Raw genomic sequence first — 24,017 nt, 5'->3', positions numbered from 1 at the left:
GAACCACTTGAACCTGGGAGACCGAGATCACACCACTGCACTCTAATCTGGGTGACAGAACAAGACACTGTCTCAGAAAAAAAAAAAAATGGAAGGGAGGGAGGGAGGAAGGAAGGGAAATGCACTCCAGCTGAGTGGCAGAGCGAGACTCTGTCTCAGAAAAAAAAAAAAAAAAAAAAAAAAAAAAGGAAGAAAAGAAAGAAATGTAAATCCATCAGTATCTTCTAAATAATTTAAAATTATTTTTTCCAGGGTTATATTTTTAACATTTTGATCTTCAGCAATTCCAACATTCAAGATTATGTCTTTCTGGATTATGATCAATTCCTGTCCTTAGTGCATGATCTCAGGACGTACCAGATACTAGTTTTTATCCATTACTGGTGCTGCTAAACTTGAACAGTTGATTAAGGTGTTTCTCTCCAGAATTCTGCACTCTAAAATTATTTTTCCCCTAAAAAGTTACTACTATCTGGTGAAAAATTGAGATACTCCAACTCATTCTATGTTGATTTTTTGGCATTATGCTCTAAGAAAAAGCTTTCCATCTATATTATTTATTTGTTTATACCAGTGTGGATTTGTGAATTCTTGTTATATTAATGAGTTCACACCTACTACTGTTATTATGTATTTTGATTCTCTGGTTGTCTCAGATTTTGCCAGTAAAATCGTCTTCAAGCAGTCCCCTCTTGCCTTCTGGCTCCTTCTGTTCATCACGATATGAGCTCTTTGTGCACTGGTTTACTTTTTGATACTGTGTGTTCCAAGTTCATTAGGTATTTTTCAAGTTCATTGGGTATTTTCTTTTTTTTTTTTTTTTTTTTTTTTTTTGAGACGGAGTCTCGCTCTGTCGCCCAGGCTGGAGTGCAGTGGCGCAATCTCGGCTCACTGCAAGCTCCGCCTCCTGGGTTCACGCCATTCTCCTGCCTCAGCCTCTCCAAGTAGCTGGGACTACAGGCGCCCGCCACCACGCCCGGCTAATTTTTTTGTATTTTTAGTAGAGACAGGGTTTCACCGTGGTCTCGATCTCCTGACCTCGTGATCCGCCCGCTTCGGCCTCCCAAAGTGCTGGGATTACAAGCGTGAGCAACCGCGCCCGGCCGTTCATTGGGTATTTTCCCTACCCTAGCCATGAGATCAGATATTTCTCCTAGGACTTCTGGTTGCTATTTGTGGAAAATGTAGTTAGAAACAAAGAACTGAGTGCTAGGTGTGATCGCTGCTACCTTAGTGTTATTGATTCTTGACCCTCTCAGCTGACAAAACTAGCAAATATATACTTTTTTTTTTTTTTTTTGAGACGGAGTTTCCCTCTTGTTGCCCAGGCTGGAGTGCAATGACGTGATTTCGGCTCACTGCAACCTCTGCCTCCCAGGTTCAAGAGATTCTCCTACCTCAGCCTCCCAAGTAGCTGGGATTATAGGCATGCACCACCACGCCCGACTAATTTTATATTTTTAGTAGAGACGAGGTTTCACCATGTTGGCCAGGCTGGTCTTGAACTCCTGACCTCAAGTGATCTGCGCACCTCGGCCCGGGCTTTTTGTTTGTTTTTTGTTTTTTTGTGGTAGAGACAGAGTCTCACCATGTTGCTCAGGCTGGTCTCAAACTTCTAGACTCAAGTGATCCTCTCGCCTCAGGCTTTTTCCACTTTTTATGCTGCTATTGATGTCTAGTTATTATGATCTAGACTGTAATTGGAAAATATATTTTTATGGTGTCAAACTTTTACATTTATCAAGACTTGTTTTGTGGCCTAATATATGGTCTTGAAGAATGTTTCATGTGCAATTGAGAAAATGTGTATTCTGTTGGGGGGCGGAGAGTTATGTAAATGTCTCTCAGGTTGATTTGGTGTATAATGTTCTTCAAATTATCTGTTTCCTTATTTATCTTTTGTCTGGGTGTCCTATGCATTTGAAAGAAAGGTAGGGAGTCTCTTACTATTATTGGAGAGTTGTGTATTTCTCCCTTCAATTCTGTCAGTATTTACATTTTATATTTTGGAACTCTGATATTTGGTACATAAATAACTGTTTCATCTTAGTGAAATGAACCTTTTAGCAATATTTAATGTCTCATTTAACAGTTTTTGACTTAAAATCTAATTTATCTGTTAGTATAGCTACCTGTGCTGTTATTTTTTTTACATGGAATACCTTTTTCCATCATTTGCCTTTCACCTATGCATGTCATTAGTTCTAATGTGCAGAGCATATAATTACATATTGTCTTTCAATCATTTTGACAAACTACATCTTTTTATTGGGGAGTTTCATTAATTTCACTTAAACTAATTATACATAGGTAAGGACTACCATTTTAAATTTGTTTTCTATATGTCCTGTTGTGTTTTTGCCTCTCTTTTCCTTCATTACTATTGTCCTTTGTGTTGAGTTCTTTTTTTGTAGTGATACATTTTGAATAACTTTTTTTTTTTTTTTTTGAGTTGGAGTCTCACTGTGTCGCCCAGGCTGGAGTGCAGTGGCACAATCTCAGCTTACTACAAGACCTCCACCTCCCGGGTTCAAGCAATTCTCCTGCCTCAGCCTCCCAAGTAGCTGGGACTACAGGCGCGTGCCACCATGCCCAGCTAATCTTTTTTGTATTTTTAGTAGAGATGAGATTTCACCATATTGGCCAGGATGGTCTCGATCTCTTGACCTCATGATCCGCCCGCCTTGGCCTCCCAAAGTGCTGGGATTACAGGCATGAGCCACCGTGCCTTGCCTTGAATCACTTATTTTCCTTTGTGCGTGTTTCATTGGTATTTTCTTTATAGTCACCAAAAGTATATGTAACATCCTAAAGTTATAACAATCTTTTAAATTGATACCAACTTAACTTCAATCAGATATAAAAACCCTACTCCTTCACAGCTCCTTCCTCCCCGCACTGTTACTGATCTCATAGTACATCTTTACATATTGTGTACTTATTTACATAGATTGGTAGTCATTTTTATGCATTTGTTTTTTACGTCGTGTAGAAAATAACTGGGATTACAAACTAAAGTTACTATCATGTTGTTTGTATTGCTTCATGTAATTGCCTTTAGTATAGACCTTTATATTTTCATATGATTTCAAGTTATTGTCTAAAATCCTTTCAACTTGAAGGATTGATTCCCTTTATCAATTTTTTTTTTTGAGATGGAGTCTCGCTGTGTTGCCCAGGCTGGAGTGCAGTGGCACAATCTCGGCTCACTGCAACCTCTACCTCCCAGGTTCAAGCAATTCTCCTGCCTCAGCCTCCTGTGTAGCTGGGATTACAGGTGCTCACCAACATGCCTGGTTAATTTTTATATTTTTAGTAAAGACAGAGTTTCACCATGTTGGCCATGCTGGTCTCAAACTCCTGGCCTCAAATGATCTGCCTGCCTCAGCCTCCCAACCTTTATCAATTCTTGAATAACTTGTCTACTGGCAATTCTCTCAGCTTTTTTTTTTCTGAAAAGTTATTAATTGATCTCTCATTTTGGAAGTATAGTTTTGCTGAATATAGAATCCTCAATATACCAGGTTTTTTTCCAGCACTTTAATACATCATCTGGCCTTGGAGGTTTGCTGAGAAATCCACTGATGATCTTTTTTTTTTTTTTTTTTTTTTCTTTTTTGAGACAGTCTTCCTCTGTCGCCCAGGCTGGAGTGCAGTGGCATGATCTCGGCCCACTGCAATCTCTGCCTCCCAGGTTCAAGTGATTCTCCTGCCTCAGCCTCCCGAGTAGCTGGCACTACAGGTGTGCACCACCACACCTGGCTAATTTTTGTATTTTTAGTAGACACAGGGTTTCACCGTGTTGGCTAGGCTGGTCTCAAACTCCTGACCTCAAGCGATCCACCTGCTTCAGCCTCCCAAAGTGCTGCGATTATAGGCTTGAGCCACTGATGATATTATTGAGGATCTCTTGTACATGACAAGTCACTTTCATGCTGCTGCTTTCAAGATGTTCCTTTGTCTTTTTGATTATAATGTGTCTCAGTGTGGGTCTCTTTGGATTTATCCTACTTGAAAACAAGAATTCAGTCACTGCCAAAATGTGTGATTATTTCTCTTTTTGAGTACACAGTCACAGAAGTTCATGACCATAGGTCCTTATGGAGATCTCTGGGGAAAAAATTAGTGCTGTAAATTTTTTGCAATCTAGCAAGGTCCATCCTTATCCAGAACTGCCCTCCCATCCCATCAAAGGAATTGTGGATTTGTAAACTGGACATGTCTTGGAATTTATTTTTGGGCTGTGAGTCTGCATTAGAGGATTCAAGTTACACTTTGGTTCACTTGAAATAGAAACCTTCTACCTATATAGATTATGTAACAATTTAATAGACTTCTCATAAACTTATTTATTTCATTTACTTTTTTGAGATGGAGACACGCTGTATCACCCAGGCAGGAGTGCAGTGGCACGATTTTGGCTCACTGCAACCTCCGCCTCCTAGGCTCAAGCGATTCTCCTGCCTCAGCCTCCTGAGTAGCTAGGATTGTAGGCGCACACCACCACACCTGGAGTATTTTTTGTATTTTTAGTAGAGATGAGGTTTCACCACGTTGGCTAGGCTGGTCTAAAACTCCACCTCAGCCTCCCTAAATGCTGGAATTACAAGCATGAGCCACCGTGCCCATCCTCATCAATTTATTTATTATGTTATGGATAATAAGACCAACAAAGGAAGGTCAACTAACCTGACTTGAAGCCTCCCTCCTTTTTCAAACGCAGAGGAAGGATGATAATCTGTAATAATCCCCACCAATTGTGAAAATATACCCAAGTCAAAGTTGTATTAGGGAACTCACCAGTGTCCACAAAAGAAAAAGGAAATCAAATCTGTGGTAAAAAATGGCAAAGAACATTAGCCCCACATAAGCTCAGGGTACTAGATACAGAACTAGGTATTTAATATTCAGTGTGGTTGAAATATTAACAAGAAACACAATCAATCCCACATGTTAACACCATGTTGTAACCAAGCTGATGATCCAGGACACACCAGAGAGCAGACATAGACCCTACCAAACTTTTAATAATTATAATAGGCAAATATTTTCTGTTTAATCTGCTGAGTATTCTGTTACAATTACCTTGGAGATGAGCTATTCTGGTATCTGGTGACAGTTAAAAACCAAAACACACAAAACAAAAAAGAAGACTGCAGCCAATAGTTTTCTAATACTATGTGCACAAAAAGTTAATATAACAGGCCTGAGACTGCAAATCTTAAGAAAGGACTGCTAACAAGACTGGCCTTTAGCTGGTGTTAGGAAACACGGAGTTTGAGAGGGTTGCCACCATTCTGTAACTGGTAGGCATGGTTCAAGTTATTCTGAACACTTGCTCCCCTTCTTGGAGTCTAGAATCTTGATATGTACCAGTGGGATGGTACCTACATGATTAGTCCCAATAAGAACCTTCGGTACGGGTTGACAATTAATTTCCATTGTAGACATTTCACAAGTACGATCACAATTCAATGCTGGAGGAATTGAGACCTGTTACTCCATGCACAAAGGATCTTTACAAATTTATATCTGATTTCCTCCAGATATTATCCAAGAACCTTTTCCCTTTACTGATTATTTATATCCTGTCACTATAATATAGTCATGAGTACAACTATATTCTGAGTCCTCTTAGCAAATCATAGAATCTGGAGAGATTGTCTTAGGGACCTCCAACCCACTATGCAAATTGAGACAGCACGGCTCTTCATAAAGTACCTAGCATCCTGAAAAGATACAGTCTAGACCATTAAGTATAAAAATCAACTATCTCTAGTAGACATTTTGCTGAAGACAGCCTTTTAACCTAATGTACTCAAAATACCACCACGGTGTCTGTGAATGGAATGGTGCTCAATCCTGCTCTTTGTCCTAACTGGTTCCAGACTTAGAGGCCCCACTGCTGTCATGCTATTGTTCCCTACCCACACACACCTTTTCTTAAAAGAATCTTTGTTGATTTTTTACATCCACATGTATACCCCATGATTTCTATCTCCAGGATTTTTCCACGCCTTCACTTATGCTTAAAGCGAGCTCACATGCATTATGTATGAGGACAGCTGAAGACACGCACCAATTTTTCTCTATATTCAAACTAGAGAATTTTTTGTTTTGAAAACCAATTTCCACAATCTTATTCCTTAATTTTGAGTCATGTCATACTATTATATGATACTTGGTACATATCCAAAGAAAAGAAAATCAGTATGTTAAAGTGTTATCTCCACCGCCCATGTTTATTGCAGCACCATTCACGATAGCCAAGAAATAGGCCAAGATATGTAATCAACCTAAGCGTCCACTGGATGAATGAATAAAGAAAATGGGGCAAATATACACATCAGAGTATTAGCCATGAAAAACAACAAAATTCTATCACTCACAGCAAAGTGAATGAGCCTTACAGGGCATTATATTAAGTGATATATGCCAGGCACAGAAAGATGCATACCACATGTTCTCACACATATGTGGAGGCTCAAAAAGTTAACTTCATAGAAGTAGGGAGTAGAATAGTAGTTCTTAGAGGTGAGGAGGCAGGGTGGTAGCCAAAGGTTGGTTAATGAATACAGAAATACAGGCAAGTAGGAGGAATAAGTTCTAGTGTTTTATACCACTACAAGGTGACTGTAATTAACAACGTATTATTTTCAAGTAGCTAGGACAGTGAATTTTAAGGGTTCCCAACACAAATAAATGATAAATGTTTGAGGTGATGGATACGTTAATTACACTGATTTGATCATAACACATTGTATACTTGTATTAACTATCACACTGTACCCCATAAAAGAGTACAACAGTTATGTGTCATTTAAAAATAATGACAAAAGCGTATCAAGATTCAGGCGCCTCTTGTAGCGCTTCCCACAGTCCTCACATTTAGATGTTTGCTCTCCACTTTGGTCTCTTTGTTGGTCTTTAAGGCATGAACTGTGCACAATGCTCTTCCCACAGTCCTCACATTGAAGTAGTTTTTCTCTACTGTGGAGTCTCTGATGGGTTAGATGAGTTGAGGCCCACCTGAAGCTCTTTCCACACTTCTCACATTTGTATGGCTTTTCCCCAGTGTGAACCCTCTGATGGGAATGAAGCTGTGAATTCTCAGTAAATCTCTTCCCACACTCTTCACATTTGAATGGCTTTTCATCACCATGGAGTCTCTTATGATTCAAAATACTTGAGGCCCGGCTAAAGCTCTTCCCACATTCTTTACAATTATAAGGTCTCTCTCCAGTGTGGACCCTCTGGTGCATGTCAAGATTAAACTTACTGTTGAAGCCCTTCCCACACTCTTCACATTTGTATGGCTTTACTCCAGTGTGGACTCTGCGATGAGAATAAAGTTGTGAATTCTGAGTAAATCTTTTCCCACACTCTTCACATTTGAATGGTTTTTCTCCACTGTGGACTCTACGATGGGTATAAAGTTGTGAATTCTGAGTAAATCTTTTCCCACATTCTTCACATTTAAATGGTTTTTCTCCACTGTGGATTCTCTGATGATTCAAAAGACATGAGGCCCAGCCAAAGCTCTTCCCACATTCCTTACAATTATAGGGTTTCTCTCCTCTGTGGACCCTCTGATGAAAGTCAAGATCCAACCTCCTTTTGTAGCCCTTCCCACACTCCTCACATCTATATGGCTTTTCTCCACTGTGGGCTCTCTGGTGAGAATAACGTTGTGAATTTGTATGAAATCCCTTCCCACATTCTTCACATTTGAATGGTGTCTCTCCACTGTGGACTCGCACATGTCTTGAAAGACCTGAGGCCCATCTGAAGCTCTTCCCACATTCTTTACAATTATATGGCTTCTCCCCTGTGTGGTCTATCTGATGCTTATAAAGATCTTGCCTATAAATGAAGCATTTTCCACATTCCTCACATTTGTACCATTTCTCTCCTGTGTGGACCATGCGATGACTATTAAGTGCTGATTTCAGACCAAAGCTCTTACCACATGTATCACATCTGAATGGTTTCTCTCGCATGTGGACCATGGAATGCCTATTAAGATTTGCTCTACTACGGAAGCTCTTACAACATATATCACATTTGAATGGCTTCTCCCCAGTATGGATTCTTTGATGTTCCTGCAGCTGGGAATCATGAATGAAGGCCTTCCCACATTTCTCACAAATATGAGGTTTCACTCCTGTGTGTAATTTACGATGAACATAAAGTCCTGATCTACGACTAAAGCCTTTCCCACACTGCTCACATTTGAATGGTTTCTCTCCAGTGTGGATTCTCTGATGAATTTGCAGATGTGAGCTCTGATTGAATTCCTTACCACACACATCACAATTATAGAGTTTCTCCCCCATGTGAACTCTCTGATGGATACGAAGAGCTGAGCTATAACAGAAACTCTTTCCACATTCATCACATGTATGAGACTTCTCTCTTGACTGTAATTGTTGATGAAGATCAAGGACGGAGACATCACTAAAGGACTTTTTACACTTCCTACCCTCAGAAGGTTTCTGTCTTATGTGAATTATAGATAGTCCTGCATCAACCTGGCAGGGCATATCGTCTTGTTTGGAGAACTGAAAGCTGTTTACCGTGGAGTCTTGAAACCTGGTTAAGTCACTTGAAATTTGTCCCCAGGTTTGATGACTGAACAACCCTTCAAGTGTTCCTGATTCTGGAACAGTCTCCATCTCCGTTTGGATCTTGCCTCCTATAATGACACAAAATTAAGAGATGTGGGCAAGTAAAGCTTTTATTCAGTGTTATCAAGATTTCATACTTAGGACATAGCCTGAAATTTTAATAAATACAGGGAATGTTCAGATTGTATTTTCCTTTTTTTTTTTTTTTTTGAGACGGAGTCTCGCTCTGTCCCCCAGGCTGGAGTGCAGTGGTGTGATCTCCGCTCACTGCAAGCTCCACCTCCCGGGTTGTTCACACCATTGTCCTGCCTCAGCCTCCTCAGTAGCTGGGACTACAGGCGCCTGCCACCACGCCCAGCTAATTTTTTGTATTCTTAGTAGAGATGGGGTTTCACTGTGTTAGCCAGGATGGTCTCGATCTCCTGATCTTCTGATCCGCCCTCCTCAGCCTCCCAAAGTGCTAGGATTACAGGTGTGAGCCACTGTGCCCAGCCCTGTATTTTCCTTTTTTTAAGCGAGTGTGTCCCTCTGTTACCCAGGCTGGAGTGCAGGGACACGATCATGGCTCACTGCAGCCTTGACCTCCTGGGCTCAAGTGATCCTCCCACTTCCGCCTCCTGAGTAGCTAGGACTACAGGCACATACCACCATAACTAGCTAATTTTTACATTTTTTGTAGAGACAAGGTCTTGCTATGTTGCCAAGGCTGGTCTTGAACTCCTGGCCACAAGTGATACTCCCATTTTGGCCTCCCAAAGTGCTGGGATTACAGGCTTGAGCCACTGTGCCCAGCCAATGTGTTTTCCAAGTACACTATGGACTCTGGTTTGCATGAGACCAATTCAGAACCACACCAAGTGTCATATGTGAAATACTTGGTAGAAATAAAACCTTGCATGGTAAGTTATGTAACTAATAAATTATGTAAACAGTGAGATATGAATCAAATGTGAACTTCAAGGAGAAGCCATAACATCATCAAAACTTTGTATATTTTAGTTTGTATTGTATATCCTTATGAAGTAAAGAAATTATCCTAAGTCACAAAGAGGCCTGGGTGATGTCCTCAGCATCTGAGAGGCAATCTCTAGGTCCTTAAAATGTCATGCCTTAGGAGAGTGTCTTTGTTTGCCTGGAGGTAGTAGGTCTAGTAAGTCACTGTGGACAGTGTAATACTATGATTTAGGATTATGGGTGGCCACACCTATGAGGAGAATGTGGTGCTCACTATGTGAGAAAGACCAACCATGTGATTTATGGTGAGGCTTTAGGTCATGTGGAATCAGTCAACCAGGAGACTGAGACTACTCATACGGGAAAGAAATCAACCAATAATGGCAATGTAATTAACGGACAACGATTACTGTGAATACCAGGGCTCAGGAAAGCTTCCCTGATAGGCTCTCCTCCCATCTAATGTCACACCTTAATCTTGGGGATGTAAGGCATCCTGATTTCATGGGGAGAGTACAATAAAAAGTTCTCATTTGATACTTCCCTGGACTCTGTCTTACTTGACTTTTCTCCTAATTGTAATATGCATCTTTCCCCTATAAAAGCCCATAACTTTAAGAATATAGAACATGAAGGTAATTTGGGGAAACCATTGAATTTGTCATTGGTAAGGAGTGACAGCAGTCTTCTGTGAGCTGTCACTTTAAACTTTGTAATTGGTTAAGCTCTTCACAATACTAAATATCAAATACCTAGGAGTATTTATGTCTACATTTTCAGAGTATTCCTGCACAAGAATTTTTGCAGAACATGTATAATCTCATTTGTCTGCACTGATATGAACAATAACTTGATTACGTGAAATAGAAAAGGATCAGAAACCTTCAGTTTTGATGGGAATCTGAAAGGCTGGACCTGACAGAAATACACAAAGGGGGATGCTCCTGATGAGACAATGAAAGTTGGTAAGATCACCTGGGATGAAAAGAACGCCTAAGGGGTCATGCCCTGGTTGGTTCCATGTGAAGTTATTGGACTGTCTCACTGAAAACAGATGGTAGAAAAAATATGATGTAAAGAAATAGACCTTTATACCCATTTTCAAAATAAACACTACAGACTCTTAGTGAGCTGTAAAATAAATCTGAAACCTTCTAAAAAGCATTTAGGAAAAAGAACCAGAATAGAAATTATCATAGCATCGTGACAAACAGAAAAGGTGCCATTATATGAAATGCCTACTAAAGGTACTCATACACATCTACATGCCCAAAATATTTTCATCCTGGTGATGATGAAAGATGTATTTCTTACTATGGCTCATGGTCATAAAACATTGAAAATCTTGGTCAGGATATTACCACATTCTGAATTAGGTAAATCAATCAAATGGAAAGTTAATTTTCAATGGCTGAATCTTAGGAAACATTAGTAAGTAAGTGTGTACCTGCTGGTGCACATTAGTACATGCATATAATTAAAACATCATCCCTTATAAATAAGAAATTTTTGGGAAGAAGGAGGAGTCTCTTTCAGGATGTTAACATTTTGAGAGGGCAGCTTCCTGATTCTTTCCAGGATATAAAGTTCACCCGTTCAAAATACAGCACCATGTCTCTATACAAAGAAAAGGAAGATTGTACAAAATCTGTATTCTTTAACATGTTTAACAAATTTGTAAAAAATACAGATGCAGAAATATATACCACGCTATCAAACAAAGATGACTAGAAATATAGGCAACATTCAGATGTGTGACTTGTGTCACCCTTATCCTCATTCTTCCCTCTCTAGGAGAAGGAAAGAGAAACCGGGGGTTGGTGATGTGCATGTAGACGTTGGAAGAGGCAAACAGGCTGCAGATGCATAAATCTCTTGAAGGAAAGGTAGCTGGCAAGCTGGTTATTTTCTGAGACATCAGAGAATTGAAAGTTTTTTCCCCTTGTATAGGAGAGCTGTTTCAGAAGGAGACATCAGAATCCTCCTTCGAAAAGGTTTCTTTTGGCCAGGGGTGGTGGCTCATGCCTGCAATCCCAGCACTTTGGGAGGCCGAGGTGGGTAGATCACCTGAGGTCAGGTATTCGAGACCAGCCTGGCCAATGTGGTGAAACTCTGTATCTACTAAAAAATACAAAAAAAAATAGCTGGGTAAGGTGGCATATACCAGTAATTCCAGCTACTTGGGAGGCTGAGGCAGGAGAATCACTTGAACCTGGGACACGGAGGCTGCAGTGAGCCGACATGGCATCATTGCACTCAAGTCTGTGTGACAGAGGGAGACTCCGTCTCAAAAAATAAAATAAAATAAAATAAAGAAAGAAAAAGAAAATAAAAGGTTTCTTTCCACAGATGAATATTCTCCCTACAAAAAGCTCCAAGACAAGATCATCATGGCAGACGGAAGGCAGGACTAGATTGCAGCTCCAACTCCGACGGACAGAGCAGCATACAGAGTCTCCCATTGTGAATTTTACCTCCAGATCAACTGCAAAAACAAACTAGCAATCCCGAGAAGACCCACAGACCCTCTGAAGGAAGTGGACTGCTCCTGCAGGACCCTGGAGATACCACAAATACTGTGGGTGCCCCAGCTGTGGAAGTGAGAAAAAGCCTCCTCTCCTGAACACACACCCTCACTGGAGAAACTGAAGGTCTGTTTGCGGGAGAAGTTTCCGACCTTTCCTGGAGCTGAGTCAATTTAGAGAGCTGAGTAAGATACAGGGGTAGACAAAGCAACAGAAAGGCCTTGGGACCTCGTTGGGTCCCTAAGCAGGCCATTCTTGCCTGGCATCACAGGGATCCATCAGGAAGGCAGCCAGAGGAGCAGGGGGTGGGGAACTCCACAAGGAGAAGGAAGTATCCAGCTGAATTTTGTACAGTTTGAACGGGGCAAGAAGCCTCCTGGCCAGAACCTGGGGGAGGGCGTGAATCTAGTGTGCAGACTCACAGGCAGGGGAAGACCCAAGCCCTTTTCTTTTGCAGCTGAGAGGTGGGTAGCCTGGGGCAAGGTCTCAAGCCCAGCTTGCCCACTGCCTGAAAACAGACTCAGGGCTGTTAGTGGGGGCACAGTGGGAGTGAGACCAGCCCTTTGGTTTGCATGGGAGCTGGGTGAGGCCTGTGACTGCCAGCTTTCCCCTACTTCCCAGACAATTTGCATGACTCAGCAGAGGCAGCCATAATCCTCCTAGGTACACAACTCCAGTGACCTGGGAACCTCACCCACATCCCCTACAGCAGCCGCAGCAAGACCCACCCAAGGAGAGTCTGAGTTCAGACACACCTAGCCCTCCCCCTCCCTGATGGTCCTTTCCTACCCACCCTGGTGGCTGAAGACAAAGGGCATATAATCTTGGGAGTTCTAGGGCCTCATCCACTGCTGGCTCCTCTCCATACTACAGCTGATGCTCTCTGGAAAGTGCCACCTCTTGGCAGGAGACCAACCAGCACAAAAATAAAGCATTAAACCACCAAAACTAAGAAACCTCACGGAGTCCATTGCACACCCCCGCCACCTCCACTGGAACAGGTGCTGATATCTATTGTTGAGAGACCCACAGACAGTTCATATCACAGGACTCTGTGCAGACAGCCCCCAGTACCATCCCAGAGCTGGGTAGATTTGCTGGGTAGCTAGATCCAGAATAGAGACAACAATCACGGCAGTGTGGCTCACAGGAGGCCACATCCATAGGAAAAGGGGGAGAGTACTACATCAAGGGAACACCCTGTGGGACAAAATAATCTGAACAACAGCCTTCAGCCCTAGACCTTCCCTCTGACAGAGCCTACCCAAATGAGAAGGAACCAGAAAACCAACTCTGGTAATATGACAAAACAAGGCACTTTAACATCCACCAAAATATCACACTAGTTCACCAGCAATGGATCCAAACCAAGAAGAAATCCCTGATTTACCTGAAAAGGAATTCAGGAGGTTAGTTATTAAGCTAATCAGGGAGGCACCACAGAAAGGTGAAGGCCAGCACAAGGAAATCCAAAAAATGATACAATAAGTGAAGGGAGAAATATTCAAGGAAATAGATAGCTTAAATAAAAAAACAATAAAAAATTCAGGAAACACTGGACACACAGAAATGCAAAATGCTCTGGAAAGTCTCGGCAATAGAATTGAACAAGTAGAAGAAAGAAATTCAGAGCTTGAAGACAAGTTCTTCCAATTAACCCAATCCAATAAAGACAAAGAAAAAAGAATAAGAAAATATGAGCAAAGCCTCAAAGAAGTATGGGATTATATTAAATGACCAAACCTAAAAATAATCAGTGTTCCTAAGGAAGAAGAGAATTCTAAAAGCTTGGAAAACATATTTGGGGAAATAATCGAGGAAAACTTGCCCAGCCTTACTAGACACCTAGACATCCAAATACAAGAAGCACAAAGAACACTTTGGAAATTCATTGCAAAAAGATCATTGCCTAGGCACATTGTCATCAGGTTACCTAAAGTTAAGACGAAGGAAAGAATTTTAAGAGCTGTGAGACGGAAGTGCCAGGTAACCTATAAAGGAAAACCTATCAGATTAACAGCAGATTCCTCAACAGAAACCCTACAAGCTAGAAGAGATTGGGTCCCTATCTTCAGCCTCCTTAAACAAAACAATTATCAGCCAAGAATTTTGTGTCCACCAAAACTAAGCATCATATATGAACGGAAGATACAGTCTTTTTCAGACAAATGCTGACAGAATTTGCTACTACCAAGCCACCATTACAAGAACTGCTAAAAGGAGCTCTAAATCTTGAAACAAATCCTGGAAACACATCAAAACAGAACCTCTTTAAAGCATAAATCATACAGGACCTATAAAACAAAAACACATATTAAAAAGCAAAAACAAAAAATACAAAAACCAAAGTACACAGGCAACAAATAGCAAGATGAAGGCAACGGCACCTCACATCTCAATACTAACATTGAATGTAAATGGCCTAAATGCTCCACTTAAAAGATACAGAACTGCAGAATGGATATGAGCTCACCAACCAACCATCTGCTGCCTTCAGGCGACTCACCTAACGTGTAAGGAGTCATATAAACTTAAAGTAAAAGGGTAGAAAAGGCATTTCATGCAAATGGACACCAAAAACGAGCAGGGGTAGCTATTCTGATATCAGACAAAACAAACTTTAAAGCAACAGCAGTTAAAAGAGACAAAGAGGGACATTATATAATGTAAAAGGCCTGGTCCAACAGGAAAATATCATAATCCTAAACATATATGCACCTAACACTGGAACTCCCAAATTTATAAAACAATTACTAATAGACCTAAGAAATGTGGTAGACAGCAACACAATAATAGTGGGGGACTTCAATACCCCACTGACAGCACCAGACAGGTCATCAAGACAGAAAGTCAACAAAGAAACAAGGAATTTAAACTATATCTTGCAACAAACAGACTTAACAGATATATACAGAACATTTCATCCAACAACTGCAGAATACACATCCTATTCAACAGCATATGGAACTTTCTCCAAGACAGACCATATGATAGGCCATAAAATGAGCCTCAATTAATTTAAGAAAATTGAAATTATATCAAGCACTCTTTCAGACCACAGTGGAATAAAACTGGAAATCAACTCCAAGAGGAACCTTCAAAACCATGCAAATACATGGAAATTAAATAATCTGCTCCTGAATGACCATTGGGTCAAAAATGAAATCAAGATAGAAATTTAAAAATTATTCAAACTGAAAGACAATAATGACACAACCTATGAAAACCTCTGCGATACAGCTAAGATGGTGCTAAGAGGAAAGTTCATAGCCCTAAATGTCTACATCAAAAAGACTGAAAGAGCACAAACTTACATTCTAAGATCACACCTCAAGGAACTAGAGAAACAAGAACAAACCAAACCCAAACCCAGCAGAAGAAAGGAAAGAACCAAGATCAGAGCAGGACTAAATGAAATTGAAACAAAACAAAACAAAACAAAAAATACAAAAGATAAATGAAAAAAAAAGCTGGTTCTTTGAAAAGATAAATAAAATTGATAGGCTATTAGCAAGATTACCCAAGAAAATACGTGAGAAAATCCAAATAACCTCACTAAGAAATGAAACAGGAGGTATTACAAGTGACACCACTGCAATACAAAAGATCATTCTAGGCTACTATGAACACCTTTACACACATAAACTAGAAAACCTGGAAGAGGTGGATAAATTCCTGGAAAAATGCAACCCTCCTGGCTTAAAACAGGAAGAATTAGATACCCTGAACAGACCAATAACAAGCCGTGAGACTGAAATGGTAATTTAAAAATTACAAACAAAAAAAGTCCAGGACCAGATGGATTCCCAGCAGAATTCCACCAGACATTCAAAGAAGAATTGATACCAATTCTTCTGACACTATTTCACAAGATAGAGAAAGAAGGAACCCTTCCTAATTCATTCTAGGAAACCAGCATCACCCTAATACCAAAACCAGGAAAAAACATAATCAAAAAAGAAAACTACAGACCAATATCCTTGATGAACATTGATGCTAAAATCCTTAACAAAATACTAGGTAACCTAATCTAACAACATATCAAAAAGATAATCCATCATGATCAAGTGAGTTTCATGCCAGGGATGCAGGGATGGTTTAATATACCCAAGTCAATAAATGTGATACACCACATAAACAGAATTAAAAACAAAAAATCACTTGATCATCTCAACAGATGTAGAAAAAGCATTTGACAAAATCCAGCAACCCTTTATGATTAAAACTCTCGCAAAATCGGCATACAAGGGACATACTTCAATGTAATAAAAGCCATCTATGACAAACCCACAGCAAACATAACACTGAATGGGGAAAAGTTGAAAGCATTCCCTCTGAGAACTAGAACAAGACAAGAACATCTACTCTCACCACTCCTCAACATAGTACTGGAAGTCCTAGCCAGAGCAATCAGACAAGAGAAAGAAATAAGGGGCATCCAAATCGGTAAAGAGGAAGTCAAACTGTCACTGTTTGCTAACGATATGATCGTCTACATTATGAAAATCCTAAAGACTCCTCCAGAAAGCTCCTGGAACTGATAAAAGAATTCAGCAAAGTTTCCGGATACAAGATTAATGTACACAAATCAGTAGCTCTTCTATACATCACCAGCAACCAAGCAGAGAATCAAATCAAGAATTCAACCCCTATTATAATAGTTGCAAAAAAAAAAATACTCAGGAATATACCTAACCAAGGAGTCAAAAGACCTCTACAAGGAAAACTACAGAATGCTGCTGAAAGAAATCATAGATGACACAAACAAATGGAAACACATCTCATGGTCATGGATGGGTGGAATCAATATTATGAAAATGACCATACTGCTTAAAGCAATCTACAAATTAAATGCAATCCCTATCAAAACATCACCATCGTTCTTCATAGAATTAGAAAAAACAATGCTAAAATTCATACGGAACCAAAAAAGAGGTTGCAGAGCCAAAGCAAGACTAAAGCAAAAAGAACAAATCTGGAGGCATCACACTAACTGATTTCAAACTATACTATAAGACCACAGTCACCAAAACAGCATGGTACTGGTATAAAAATAAGCACATAGACCAAAGGAACACAATAGAGAACCCAGAAATAAACCCAAATCCTTACAGCCAATTGGTCTTTGACAAAGCAAACAAAAACATAAAAGTGGGGGAAAGGACACCCTTTTCAACAAATGATGCTGGGATAATTGGCTAGCCACATGTAGGAGAATGAAACTGGATCTTCATCCCTCACCTTATACAAAAATCAATTCAAGATAGATTAAGGACTCAAATCTAAGACCTGAAACTATAAAAATTCTAGAAGATAACATTGGAAAAATCCTTCTAGACATTGGCTTAGGCAAGGATTTCATGATCAAAAACCCGAAAACAAATGCAATAAAAACAAATATAAATAATTGGGACCTAGTTAAACTAAAGCACTTTTACACAGCAAAAGGAACAGTCACCAGAATAAACAGACAACCCACAGAGTGGGAGAATATCTTTACAACCTGTACATCTGACAAAGGACTAATATCCAGAATCTACAACAAACTCAAACAAATCAGTAAGAAAAAAACAAACAACCCCATCAAAAAGTGGGCTAAGAACATGAATAGACAATTTTCAAAAGAAGATATAGATGGCCAACAAACATATTTTAAAAAGCTCAAAATCACTAATGATCAGGGAAATGCAAATCAAAACCACAATGCAATACCACCTTACTCCTGCAAGAATGGCCATAATCAAAAATCAAAAAACAGTAGATGTTGGCATGGATGTGGTGTTCAGGGAACACTTATACACAGCTGGTGGGAATGTAAATTAATACAGCCACTATGGAAAACAATGTGGAAATTCCTTAAAGAACTAAAAGTAGAACTGCTATTTGATCCAGCAATCCCACTACTGGGTATCTATCCAGAGGAAAAGAAGTCATTACACAAAAAAGATACTTGCACACGCATGTTTACAGCAGCACAATTCAAAATTGCAAAATCGTGGAACCAACACAAATGCCCATCAATCAACAAGTGAATAAAGAAACTGTGGTATTATATACGATGGAATACTACTCAGCCATAAAAAGGAATGAATGAATAGCATTTGCAGCAACCTGGATGAGACTGGAGACTATTATTGTAAGTGAAGTAACTCAGGAATGGAAGACCAAATATCATATATTCTCACTGATATGTGGGAGCTAACCTATGAGGACACAAAGGCATAAGAATGACACAATGGCCTGTAATCCCAGCACTTTGGGAGGCTGAGGCGGGCGGATCATGAGGTCAGGAGATCGAGACCATCCTGGCTAACATGGTAAAACCCGTATCTACTAAAAATATAAAAAAAATTAGCAGGGTATGGTGGCAGGCACCTGTAGTCCCAGCTACTTGGGAGGCTGAGGCAGGAGAATGGCGTGAACCCAGAAGGCGGAGCCTGCAGTGAGCCAAGATTGCGCCACTGCACTCCAGCCTGGGCAACAGAGCGAGAGTCTGTTTAAAAAAAAAAAAAGAAGAGACAATGGACTTTGGGGACTTGCGGGAAAGAGTGGGAGGAGGGCGAGAGATAAAAGACTACAAATATGGTGCAGTGTATACTGCTCGGGTGATGAGTGCACCAAATTCTCACAAATTACTAAAGAACTTATGTAACCAAATATCACCTATACCCCAATAACTTATGGAAAATTTTTAAAAAATAAAAATAAAAACATACAGCTCCAAGACAAGTCAGAGAGAAGGCATAATACTCAGTGTGGTCATAAAAAGAACACTTAGAAGTTTCCATGGGATGTAGGTGAACCGCACATACCTAAAAATAGTATCCCAACAAGGAATCCTAAGAAAGTTCTAGATAGGCAGCCATCAAAAGACAGAAACATGTTCTGCAATAGCTCTCATTCACTCTAGTTTGTGTATCACTTATTAGCTATCTATCTCCATGATTCCTGGAGACAGTGAAGTTCCCCTCATCCATTAATTTATTTATCAGGATAACAAATAATTAGATACCTGCCATGTACCAGAACAATACCTTCTATCCTGTGAATAGACAGCCATGAGCAAAACAGCTAAAATTCCTCCTCTTAGACATCACATTCCTGGGGGTAAAGGTGACAGGTAAACAGAAATATGTAAGACACAGTGCAAGACAGCACAAGAAGAAAAAAATAGAACAGTGTTTTCTTTGTTTTTTTGAGACAAAGTCTCACTTTGTAACCAAGGCTGGAGTGCGGTGGCACCATCTCGGCTCACTGCAACCTCGGCTTCCTGGGTTCAAGCGATTCTCCTGCCTCAGCCTCCCAAGTAGCTGAGACTACAGGCACACGCTACCACGCCTGGCAAATTCTGTATTTTTAGTAGAGATGGGATTTCACCATGTTGGCCAGGCTGGTCTCGAACTCCTGTCCTCAGTGATCCACCCACCTTGGTCTCCGAAAGTAGTAGGATTACAGGCGTGAGCTACCGCGCCTGGCCTAGAATAGTATTTTAAATAGGGTGGTTGAAAATGGCCTCTCTAAAACTGAACAGAGACTTGAATATGCTTAAAGGAGAAGCCAGAAAGTTTTGAGGTGAAAAAGTTCAGAGAGAAAAGCAAGTAAGGGCTCTGAGGCAGAAGCTTCAGTAGTAGACAGAACAATGATTCATAAAAGATGTCCACATCCAGTACCCAAGACATATGAACATGTTATATTACACAGCAAGGGGGACTGGGATTGCAGATGCAATTAAGGTCACTAATCAGCTAACTAGAAAGTGAGGTCATTGTTAATCATCCAGGGGTAACCAACACAATTACAACGAACCTGAAAGGCAGGAGACGGAGGCATAAGAAGAGTGGCAGAGTGAGCATGACTATGGAAGAAGGGTCAGAAATGCAAAGTAGCTGCCTTTGAAGATGGAGGAAGGGAAACAAGAGCCAAGGAGTGCCTAGAGACTGGTAAACCAAAATAAAGGCTTCTCCCCAAGAGCATCCAGAAAGAAACAAACACCTACAGACACCTTGGTAATTGTCCAGTGAGATGTGTCAGACTTCAGGCCTAAAGAACAGAAAGATAATAAATTTTTGTTGTTTAGTCAACTAAATGTGTGGTCATTGGTTACTACAACAGGCAATACAGTGTCCTTGGCAGGTGGGAGAAATGGTAGGGAGGACAACGTGGCTGGAAAGACAAGGCAAAAGGGAGAGGACAGGAGATGTAGTCAGAGAGGTGGTGGGGGATGAAGAGCAGATCACATGGTCTCTAAAAGGCACTTAAAACACTGGTAACTTAAGTAAACATAAGAAGCCAGCCGGGCGCGGTGGCTCACGCCTGTAATCCCAGCACTTTGGGAGGCCAAGGCGGGCGGATCACGAGATCAGGAGATCGAGACCATCCTGGCTAACATGGTGAAACCTCATCTCTACTAAAAATACAAAAAATTAGCCGGGTGTGGTTACGGGTGTCTGTAGTCCCAGCTACTCAGGAGGCTGAGGCAGGAGAATGGCGTGAACCTGGGAGGCGGAGCTTGCAGTGAGCCGAGATTGCGCCACTGCACTCCAGCCTGGGTGACAGACAGAGCGAGACTCCGTCTCAAAAAAATAAATAAATAAATAAGAAGCCAGAAAGGCTTTTGAGCCAAGGAATGGCAGTCTGACTTACATTTCCTAAGGAACACATTGGCTGCCATGAGGAAAACAGATGTCAGGGTGGGAAAAGTAGGAGCACGGCAACCAGCCGAAAGTCAGCTGTAATAATTCAGGAAAGAGGTCTGGCCATTTAGACCAGGGCGACAGAGCTGGGCAACAGACAGAAGTAAAACAGACGGGAGAGTCATGCACAAGGACACAGAGTTGCTTGCTTCTTACCTAAATTCCCTTCTCTTTGGGTTGCTGTCTCCATCATCCAAAACTTTTCTTCCTTTAGGAAGTGGAAAGTATCTCTGTGGAGTGGTTGATGCCCTGTGAACATGAAAAGTCATGTGCTTAGTGCTAATACATCCTAGAAAAAAACTAAGTAAAATTTACTAGAAACTTATGCATAGGTTCCCAATGCATACTCAAACTTGAACGCTCTAGGATACAAAGCCACTCCTGGTCCTGATGTTCCCTTACAAAGGGTGCCTGTCCTCACCCACTGAGAGCAGGTTCCTGAAGTTCTCCAGCATCACTTCTCGGTACAGTTTCCTCTGGGCAAAGTCCAGCAGCCTCAGCTCTTCCTCAGTGAAGACCACAGCCACGTCCTTGAAGGTCACTGCCTCCTACAGCATCAAACATATGCAACCTCAGTCTCATGACCAATGAGTACTGAGAGAGGGGTGGCACTGAGCAGACAGGGGGGAGGGATGAGAAGCTGTTTTGGATCTTGAGAGACATAGGTCAACGCACAGACTTCCTTTTTTATTATTTTATTTATTTACTTATTTTGAGACAGTCTTGCTCTGTTGCCTGGGCTGGAGTGCAGTGGCATGATCTTGGCTCACTGCAACCTCTGATTCTCAGGTTCAAGTGATCGTCCTGCCTCAGCCTCCCAAGTAGCTGGGATTACAGGTGCCTGCCACCATGCCTGGCTAATTTTTGTATTTTTAGTAGAGATGGGGTTTCACCACATTGGCCAGGCTGGTCTCAAACTCCTGACCTCAGGTGATCCGCCCGCCACAGCCTCCCAAAGTGCTGGGATTACAGGCATGAGCCACTGCTCCCAGCCAGCTCATAGATTTCCTATTCATTCTGTCTGTATCCTTGACAATGACGGATTTTCTTGAGTTCTACCAGAAGTGCAATGATGGAAAAGACCTCCTGTAGGTTTACTTTGTGCACTTCTTGAGTCTTCTTGTAGGTAACCCTGTAGGACTCTAAATGCAGCATCCTGGGCTGCATGTATATAGGTTTCAATGAATCTTGCCAATTGCCCCAGTAACATTTAGCAATTCAGTCCCAGTCTTGTCTGATAATTCCCATTTTCTCTCTCACACTTGAAGCCTGAATGTTATCATTTTTCTTTAATATCTGCTACCAAACCAACAAAGCTTGTGGTAACCTGTGTGGGACAGCTATACAGCACATCCTCTGTACTCTCAAGGCATAAACTACATACATTAATTGCAGCATTGATCTATGATCTGCAGACAGTGTGCCTAAGAGTACATCCCAAGCCTCTGTGCCTTCCTGGTCACATGACCTTGGACAAGTTCACCTATTTACTCCCTCTCTAATAATTTTCATATTATAGTTTTTTCAATGATTAAACAAGGAAATACATGGAGCATTGGGAAAGTTGATCAGTACAGACTAAATACCTAATAAACACTAGCTTTTTAAAATTATTTTTTATTATTATTGTCATTGTTGCCATCTATTTTATCTCATTTCATGTCTGCATAGTATTCCAAAGAATTGATCATCTATTTTTATCTACTCTAAATAATCTTTAATTTTATATATGCTCATTAATACCAATCGTGTGAAAAAAAAACATTTTATATAGACTTTACTACTGTTTATTTAAAATAATTTTAAATGAAAATTAAAATGTCAATAAATAGGCATATTTAAAATTGTGATCATATAATATCAAGTCTCAATTTTTTACCAAACCCTAATCTTTCAAGAGGATACATGTACACTGATTTGTCTTACCATAACCAAGAGCAGGTTATCAATTTTCCCATGATTTTTGTAATCATATTAGGAAGAATTTAAGTCTCACTTATTTGATTATAAATAATACCATCACCTTTTCAAATATTTATTGGCCATCTCAATTTCTCCTTTTAAACTTGCCTATTGATGTCCTTCATTCACATTCCTTTGGATTTTCTTTTCTATTCTGTACACGAGATTCTTATTTTGGATTTTATCTTTTTCAGATATACAAGTAGTGAGTATTTTCACTCTAGGCTGTTATATTTTCTGGTAACATTGTGTGAGGTACTACCCTCTACCACACTGAAAGTAAAGATTTTCTATCATGACTATGGTTATCACTGTCCTTGGGTGCCTGGAGCACTGGGTGCATCTGAGTAGGTGTCAAGTCAGGAAGAAAGAAGATCACCCCGAAATGGTGCCTGGGAGGAGCAGTGCCACCTGTGGACGCTGGCTCTCGGGTTGGCACAACACAACAGGCTATAACTGCTTAACTGCTGCTTTACACAAGGATTATTGGAGGTGTTCACACAGGAAGAGCTAGATTCTGTTTCTCCCATGCTATATCTCTGTTGTACTCCCTAAGTCTTCCCAAGACTGAGAAGAACTTGTGAGAATATGAGTAATGAGAAGAAATACAGCCAGGCACGGTGGCTCACGCCTGCAATTCCAGCATTTTGGGAGGCTAAGGCAGACGGATCACCTGAGGTCAGGAGTTTGAGACCAGCCTGGCCAAGATGGTGAAACCCCGTCTCTACTAAAAATACAAAAATTAGCCAGGTGTGGTGGTGTATGCCTGTAGTCCTAGCTACTTGGGAGGCTGAAGCAGGAGAATCACTTGAACTCCGGAGGCGGAGGTTGCAATGAGCCAAAATCAGGCCACTGCACTCCAGCCTTGGCGACAGAACAAGTCTCCATAAAAGAAATTTTAACAGCAAGAGAGGCAAGCTCTACTCACCTTCAACGTGGTCATCTTTCCTCCTATTTCAGGGAATATTCAGAGTCCTGAGTGATACAGTCTGAGGGAAAGCAGAATCCTGCCCGGAAAGTACCAGAGAAGGCAGAAAAAGAGACATGAAAGTGTGGCGAGGGATGCCGTTTGCCAACACGAATGTGTATTGTAAATTAATACATGAATGTTCACAACAGCATCATTCATAGTAACCCAAAACTGCACACCAACAAACGCCCTCCTATGCGTACATGGATAGACAAATTGTGGCCTATTCATACAATGGAATCTTATTTGGAAATTAAAAGGAATGAAGTACTGATTCATGCTACAA

At 40.7% G+C, this 24,017-nt stretch overlaps 1 protein-coding gene across 1 annotated transcript; it reads right to left on the bottom strand.

The window, feature by feature from the left end:
• Nucleotides 1-4,878: 4,878 nt before the first annotated feature.
• On the bottom strand, nt 4,879-23,987 carry ZNF225 (zinc finger protein 225). Its single transcript, XM_003281220.4, has 4 exons — nt 23,690-23,987; nt 21,221-21,347; nt 20,956-21,048; nt 4,879-8,695 (listed from the first exon to the last, which is right to left on the bottom strand). The coding sequence occupies exons 1-4, from the start codon at nt 23,702-23,704 to the stop codon at nt 6,810-6,812; spliced, it is 2,121 nt and encodes a 706-aa protein (XP_003281268.2). The 5' UTR covers nt 23,705-23,987; the 3' UTR covers nt 4,879-6,809.
• Between the last annotated feature and the right edge of the window lie 30 nt (nt 23,988-24,017).

The sequence above is a fragment of the Nomascus leucogenys genome, chromosome 17, assembly GCF_006542625.1.
Source record: "Nomascus leucogenys isolate Asia chromosome 17, Asia_NLE_v1, whole genome shotgun sequence".
NCBI classification, from domain to species: Eukaryota; Metazoa; Chordata; class Mammalia; order Primates; family Hylobatidae; genus Nomascus; species Nomascus leucogenys.
The sequence above is the reverse complement of the archived record's forward strand: the minus strand, read 5'-3'. Positions and strand labels throughout refer to the sequence as shown.